Source organism: Osmerus eperlanus, chromosome 4 (assembly GCF_963692335.1).
Source record: "Osmerus eperlanus chromosome 4, fOsmEpe2.1, whole genome shotgun sequence".
Classification (NCBI taxonomy): Eukaryota; Metazoa; Chordata; class Actinopteri; order Osmeriformes; family Osmeridae; genus Osmerus; species Osmerus eperlanus.
Window position 1 is genome coordinate 2,195,374 of NC_085021.1, and position 7,404 is coordinate 2,202,777.

General features: G+C 41.7%; 1 protein-coding gene across 2 annotated transcripts; it reads right to left on the reverse strand.

Moving 5' to 3' along the window:
- Positions 1-607: 607 nt before the first annotated feature.
- Positions 608-3,772, reverse strand: LOC134018328 (putative nuclease HARBI1). 2 transcript variants are annotated; one of them, XM_062458213.1, is made up of 10 exons: positions 3,210-3,772; positions 2,946-3,122; positions 2,794-2,855; positions 2,625-2,711; positions 2,494-2,535; positions 2,252-2,425; positions 1,830-2,172; positions 1,645-1,760; positions 1,437-1,548; positions 608-1,342 (listed from the first exon to the last, which is right to left on the reverse strand). In XM_062458213.1, the coding sequence occupies exons 1-10, from the start codon at positions 3,382-3,384 to the stop codon at positions 972-974; spliced, it is 1,659 nt and encodes a 552-aa protein (XP_062314197.1). In that variant the 5' UTR covers positions 3,385-3,772; the 3' UTR covers positions 608-971. The 2 variants fall into 2 exon arrangements, with proteins under 2 accessions (XP_062314197.1, XP_062314198.1); XM_062458214.1 differs by having other exon boundaries at positions 2,946-3,772.
- Between the last annotated feature and the right edge of the window lie 3,632 nt (positions 3,773-7,404).

Here is a 7,404-nt window from a genome sequence, read left to right on the forward strand (position 1 = left end):
ATTCTGTGGAGCTAGCCTGCTCCAGACCAGGCTAAATTCCAGGATCTATTTAATCTCATCCCTAATGTCAGTCAGCAGTCACCACAAATGGAAACCAATAGTTATTTCACTGCTCACTATACATTGTTATCACATATAACTAGACCCACTGTCATTATTTAAACGTTTGTGATCATTAATTTCAATGATTTTGGATAAAAAATGATTTTTAGATGATGTTGCTATCATTAGATAATTTACAGTTTCCCATAGACTATAAGGCTATATATAAAATGATAGAATATTAGGGCCACAGAGGGGAAAAAAAACACAAGTCATAATATTGTAACCAGTTGTTTTAAAGGAGGACAGTTGTTAAAATGACAGATGTGGGGCATTTCGTGAAATTGTACTTCAGTATGGTTTCATAAACAAAGACATGCTGATGTGCCAGAATATTAAGTATCACATTGTCATAAGTATCAAAACTGTAAAAACAATATGTAGCTTTTCTGCAGAAAGAACCAGCCTCATAAATTTATGACTTTATCCTTTTTCTTCAGTGTGGCCCTAGTACTCTGTCATATAAACAAATACACATTCCATATGAATATAAAAACACAATGTGTAACATTATGTTCCTTTATTGAATAAGGACAAAACAAAGCAGGTAAACCATCAGCTCCTTTCGAAACTGAAGTCACAGTGACTCTACAAGATGGAAAGCACAGAATCCAAGCATATTATACAAAATGATACATACACATTCAAAGGTCTGTATATAACACACCCTGCATGTCTGCACAAATCCATACACATCAACTGAACAGACAAATGAATGGATGCAGTAGCCTCCCTGCAGCCTTGTATTACACACAGTATACCGCACAAACATCATAAGAGGCCAAATTCGTAAAAAAAAACGAACCCAAAAAAAACCAAATTCCTCTGCCACCGCAGGACATATTTAACCAAAATTGAAAGCACACATACTAACTAAAATAAATCAACACATATTGGTCCCTCAGCAGCCGACCACTGTCATCATCAGGGAAGATTGCCGGATTGTCCCAGTCCATGGCTGGTGGCACTCTGGGGGCCCTCTCCTTCCTCAGGCAGGCCACATTGTGGAGGACAGCACAAGCCACAGTAATATCACATGCCCTAACAGGGCTGACCCTTAATTTGTGAAGGCAGTGAAAGCGTGCCTTCAGGAGGCCAAAGGTCATTTCAACTCTGGCCCTGGTCCTGGCATGGGCATGGTTGTAGGCCTGCTGTGTTTCCTGGGGGTCTGTGAAAGGTGTCAGGAGAAAAGGCTGGCAGCCATACCCCCTGTCTCCCAGCAACACACCAGAGAATTCACCTGTCAACACAAAATCTCATCATTACTACCTCATAAACACAGTGATATTCTTGACACAGCCATGATGGTTATAAATAGGGGTTGTGTGGCTTACCTTGTGATAGGCACTGATAGATTTCAGAGGCCCGAAAGAATCTGGAGTCATGGACTGAGCCAGGCCATTTTGCCACAACATTGCTGATCACACAGTCAGCATTGCAGACCATCTGAAATCATAAGATGAGGAATATTACACCAATCAATGCACATCACTGGCAATGCAGAGTGTTCGTCAATGGACAATATCAAAAAGTTATGTTCACCTGAACATTAATGCTGTGAAAGGATTTCCTATTCACAAAATCGGCCTCATGGGCACCTGAGGGGGCTTTTATCCTTATGTGTGTGCAGTCCACTGCACCAATGACATTGGGGAAACCTGTCACACAAAGTAATGAGTATCCTACTATGTGTTAACAGTTGTCCTGTAATTTGTAGATCCTCTTACCTGCAATCCTATAGAACTCCTCTTTGATGTCACAGAGTCTTCTGTGGCCAGGGAAGGAGATGAAGACATCTGCTAATGCTTTGATAGCCAGACACACACTCCTTATTGTGCGGCAAATTGTGGCCTTGTTCAGCTGTTCTGCATCCCCCACTGAGTACAGGAAGGCTCCACTAGCAAAAAAGCGCAAGGCCACACAAACCATTTGCTCCACACTCAGTGCATGGCTCCGTGCAGTGCGGTGCTTAATCCTGGGACCCAGTAGTCTGCATAGATACCTGATGCCATCTGCAGAAAACCTGTATCTTTCATATAGATGGTCATCAGCTGTGTCATCTTCTTGGAGCTGGGGGAGGAAAGAAAAATAATGATTAATACATTTGTGTTACAGTTAGCATACAGTGTACATTGAAGGCATATCTCACCTCCCTCTCAAGTTTTTTTATTTCAAGGTCCAGTTTCCTAATTGTCCTCTTTTTTATTTCGGACTCCAGTGCAAGATTTTCCATCTTTTTCTTCTTGTACTGAATGTCTATGTCTGCCAGTTCTATTTGGCGCCGGAGGTGGTTGCCATACAACTTTCTGATAGCTTGTGAGCTCTGTGAACACAATACAATTAGCGCAGCTGGAATTTGGCAGGATGTGGTGTCCTTTTATTAATACGCACTATGTTGCCAGGCTGGTTTTCCCACTGTATAGCATCTGGGTCCTGTAAAAGAAATTAGATTTTTTTTGATTTTGATGAGGACTCCTCACCATTGTAGAGTAAATAGTACTTTCACAGTCTTAACATGATACCTCATGCCTTCTGGAATCCAGAGAGATGGTCTCCTCCTCATCATCGTCTCCATCATGTGCTGTTGCTGCTGCACTGGGGCCTTCACCCTATCACATTTAATCGGATTCATATTGAAGCTAGTAGACAAGACATGCCAGGCCTACAGTATGCCTTTGATGGAGTACTCACTGGATCAGCATCGTCTGGTGCTTGTGCTGGTGGCTCTAACAGGAACACAGTGCTGCCAGACACTGCAAGGCAATAGGTAAACCAAAGTCAGACAGTCCAAATTGATTCAATATGAATGTGGTTGTATCCCATGTAGAGATGGAAGGACATACCTTGAATGAAGCGGGTGGCATCTTGGGAGGAACCTATGCTCGTCTCTTTTCCCCCAGGGATCCCCTCTAAGACGGGCCTGCCTTTATTTAGCTCCAAGGCCATGTCCTCTGCTGGGGTAAGGTCAGCCTTTGGTGACCCACCACCCGTGCCTTGTCTGTGGGTATTCTTTTTCACTGCTAAAACAGTACAGACAATGTGTGAGCAGGCACCTTCTGGGTACAATATATGCTTGTGCTTTGTTAAATATTAGTCAGGGACCATACCATTCTGCAGAATGTTCTTGTATTTGATTTTGACCTGCTGCCATGTCCGTTTTGGCCCGTTCATGTTTAATCCACACACACACACACACACACACACATTTAATGGAGTCACACTGCAAAAAATTACTTGGTATTTTTGTCTTGTTTTCAGTAAAAATATCAAAAAATGTATCATAGCTTTATACAGTGTGATGGAGTTACTTTACACAATTTCACTCATATCTGCAGTGCATTTCAATTAAAAATTTAACCGTTTCATAATTACAGTACAACTGCATTTTTGGAGATGTGAATTAAATATTTGAATTGTAATTGTGATGTTTCAGCAGAGCGGTGAGTGTGTAATTGTGCACTACTTACGCATTCAGGCGGTCTGCAATACTTTGCCACGCTTTTTCTCTTTGCTTTATCACTGTGGCGGTGTTGCCTTTCTTCTTAATTGTATCTTTTACCTCCTCGTATGCCTCCATGAGGATTTGTGCTTCCGACGGGGAAAAGTACGCGGCTCTAGTTGCCATGGTAAATCAGTTAATCTGTGATCTGTGGCGGGGTCTATTTGAGTGAGCCATGAGCGCGCACCTATCCAGGATTGGTTTAATGAATCCGTGTCTGCTCATCCTGGCTTGGTCTTTGTGCAACCAATTAAGCCTGGACGCACATGTTTTGGCTTCATTGAGCTCAGCTGAGTAATTTATCCCGGATGTCTTAATTCTACTTTTGTGCAACAGGCCCCTGGTCAGCTGTTTCAGAGATTGCTTTGGAAAGTTGCTTGTTTAGAGAGTTGTCAAGTCAGAGAGACTTCTTGTTGAAATCATTGTAAATGTTATTATTTTGTTAGAATGGTTTGCTTCATAGTGAACCCTTTTAATAGAGCAGTTAGTGGTGCAGCGTTTATTCGAGGGTGGCGTTCATTCAAGGGCAACGTTTAATTGGTAAGAGAGATTCAGTGAATTGTAGCTGCAGTGCAGCCATAGACAAACACAGAATAGACAAGGAAGTCAAACAAAAGCCCAGTGTAAAATGTATTCCGCGCGTGTCTCTACTTTGTGTACAAATCTGACGCAGCATGCCGTAACATTCTTACACTTTAGCTTTCAAACAGAAACCTGTGCAGAAAGCACTCACCATCAGCAACAGATCTATAGCACGCAAACTTGGTGTTGATGAAAAGCACATTCAGGAATGGTTAAGTCAGCTACCTCGCCATATTGTATACAATATGTATAACTATCTATAGGCCTGAATGCAATTGTCGCAATTGCATTATAATAATGTATAATTTTTTTTCAAGCAATGTCTTAATTTAGAATTATATAATTGTATTCAGAATTATTACGTGACTTTATTTTGAAGGCCTTTTGGGACGCTCATGAGTGAGAGTCGACAACCTAACAGCATGCGAAGCACAGACAATTTAAAGCTCTGATAAAAGTTTCAAGTTCAAGTTTATTATCATATACTCATAAACAGCATTTATAAGTAATGAAATTCTTTGTGCTCAATGTCCGTTCAACTTGCAGAATAAAAAAATTAAATACTAAAGAATGGAGAAAAAGGGTAGAAAAAATAAGAAAAATTGTAGTGCAACAAGATATTTCAAGGACAGTTCAGCATCCTGATGGCATGTGTGAGAAAACTATCCCTGTATCTGCTGGTACAGGACCTTATACTCTTGTATCGCCTTCCAGAAGGCAGGAGGGAGAAAAGACTGTGGCAGGGATGACTAGGGTCAGAAATGATCCACTTGGCCTTTCTCCTGCACCGCTGGCTGTAAAGGTCCTGAATGGATGGTAATGCAGTCCTTGTAATACGCTGTGCAGATTTGACCACTCTTTGTAGTGTCTTCCTGTCCTGGGCAGTGCTGTTGCCAAACCATGCTGTAATGCCACCAGTCAGTATGCTCTCAATGGTGCACCGGTAAAAATTGGTCAGTATAGTGCAGTCCATGCCAAATTTCCACAGTCGCCGCTGAAAAAAGAGCCTCTGTTTCGCTGTCCTTGTAACCACACCAATATGGTGGTCCAGCTCAGATCCTCACTGATGTTGATACCAAAAAATCTGAAACTTTTGACTCTCCACAGCTGTGCCCGCGATGTGAATGGGTGCATGTTCTCCCTGCAGCCGCCTGTAGTCCACTATCAACTCCTTGGTTTTTGCTACATTAAGCAACAGGCTGTTATGCTGACACCAGGATGTCATTGTTGCCACCTCTGCTCTGTAGGCAGACTCATCACCATTCTTGATGCAGCCGATAATGGTGGTGTCATCAGCAAACATAATGATAGTGTTGGACCTTTTTGTGGCTGCACAACCATAGGTGAACAGAGAGTACAACATTGGGCTTAACACACAACTCTGTGGGGCACCAGTGCTGAGTGTTAGACTGGTGGGGTGATGTTACCTAGCCGTACTGCCTGTGTCCTGTCCAGCTGCACATGGAAGGACTGATGTTCCGGTCCTGTAGTTTCATGATGAGCCTGGATGGTACTATGGTGTTGAAAACGGAGCTGAAGTCGATGAAGAGCATCCGCACGTATATGTTGTTCTGATCCAAGTGAAAGAGAGCAGTGTTCAAGGCCAAAGCTACAACATCATCTGTAGACCTGTTCGGCCTATATGCAAACTGGAGTGGGTCTAATGCAGGTGACAGGCAGGATGTAATGTGGTCTTTGACTAACGTCTCAAAGCATTTCATCACAACAGGGCAACAGGGCGGTAATCATTGAGACAGCTCACTGATGGTTTCTTAGAGACTGGGATGATGGTGGCCCCCTTGAACCTATTGGGGACGACACACTGCGACAGGGAGAGGTTAAAGATGTCAGTGAACACCTCTGCCAGTTCAGGAGCACAGGCCTTGAGAACACAGCCAGGGATGTTGTCAGGTCCTGGAGCTTTATGCACATTCACTCTAAGTGATAAGTTTAAGGTTGTTATAGAGGTTGTTAGCAATCTAAGGAAACCTCTATTCCCTTGTGTAGGCTACAGCATGCAGCCAACAAAGTATGTTGTTTTGTGTCTGTATTTGACTTTGGTGAATGTTATTTACATGCTGCGCATGTCATTGCATGTTCATATTAAGCTAATGTGGTCTTTATTTTCTCATTACAGCGTGAGTTTAGTTTTAACGGTGGATTTGGAGAAAAAGCTTCAAATAAATCTGTAGCAAGAAAGACACTTGTGCCTGCCAGTGTTTCATGGGATAATAGTATGCTACACTTGTAAATTACTTGTGTAATAAATACTGTGTTTTAATTTAACCAATTAAATAACCGTTTTCTGATTTTTTGGGGGAGGCGTTTATTACACAATGTTCATTTTTGGTGCAGCGTTTATTCAAGGTCAACGTTTAATCAAAGAAAAACTGTAGTTTTCTTCCCAGCATGGGAAGGCCAAAGGATGTTTACAATTGTAGTAGGCCATTGATATGTTTTAAAAGTTCAGGGATGTAATTTGTTGGATAAGAAGCCCCCATCCCCCACTCCAGAGACAATTGATGACAGAGAGGTGCTGACATTAAGTTAAACATAGTCATGCGTTAAAGAGTAGAGTAAAAAATAGAGACAAAATGTGTACATGGATGTTGAAACTCAGTGCTCTGAGTTTGTGCATGTCAGTTTAGACAAACGTAGCCTTTTAAACCTCTAGGTTTAATTCTCTCTTTTATACATTTAAAGTTGGATTTGACATTTAACAGACATTTAATCATTTAGCAAGTTGTTTGACTCAAAAACCATAACGAAGTACATATGGTGTAAAAAATCTGCAGTCAAATTTGGCGAAATTGCTAGCTTGGATGTTATCTTTACATATAGATGGGTTGGTGGTTACAAACAATGAGGATGCGCACGCAGCTTCAAGGCAGAACAATGCCTACCATTTCACCTCTAGTTTATATGTTCCCACCCCCCCCCCTTCTGAATAAAGTTAGATTGATCTGATTTGTTGATATCTGTTGCTATGAAAACCATTTTAGCCAAGCTAACTAACATTGTTTTTAGCTAGCTGACATTACCATTCAATCACTAACAAAACACGAATAGAAATACTTTGCTAACAGTCCTCACGTGTAATCAAAAGCTTGTAGTGAGATCACATGCATGACCCCCCGAGACAAGCTTTCATGTTTGCATCGCTAGCATCTCGTCATATTACACAGCCGGAAGACAGCTAGATAATAAATATTGTAGCGTCA

Bases quoted from the DNA above. Each gene is read 5' to 3' on its own strand.
- LOC134018328 (XM_062458213.1), bottom strand. From the start codon at position 3,384: ATGATACATTTTTTGATATTTTTACTGAAAACAAGACAAAAATACCAA. The intron at 2,856-2,945 runs GTATGTCCTTCC...ATTGCCTTGCAG, and splicing joins TGCCACCCGCTTCATTCAAG to TGTCTGGCAGCACTGTGTTC. The intron at 2,426-2,493 runs GTGCGTATTAAT...TTGTGTTCACAG, and splicing joins AAAACCAGCCTGGCAACATA to AGCTCACAAGCTATCAGAAA.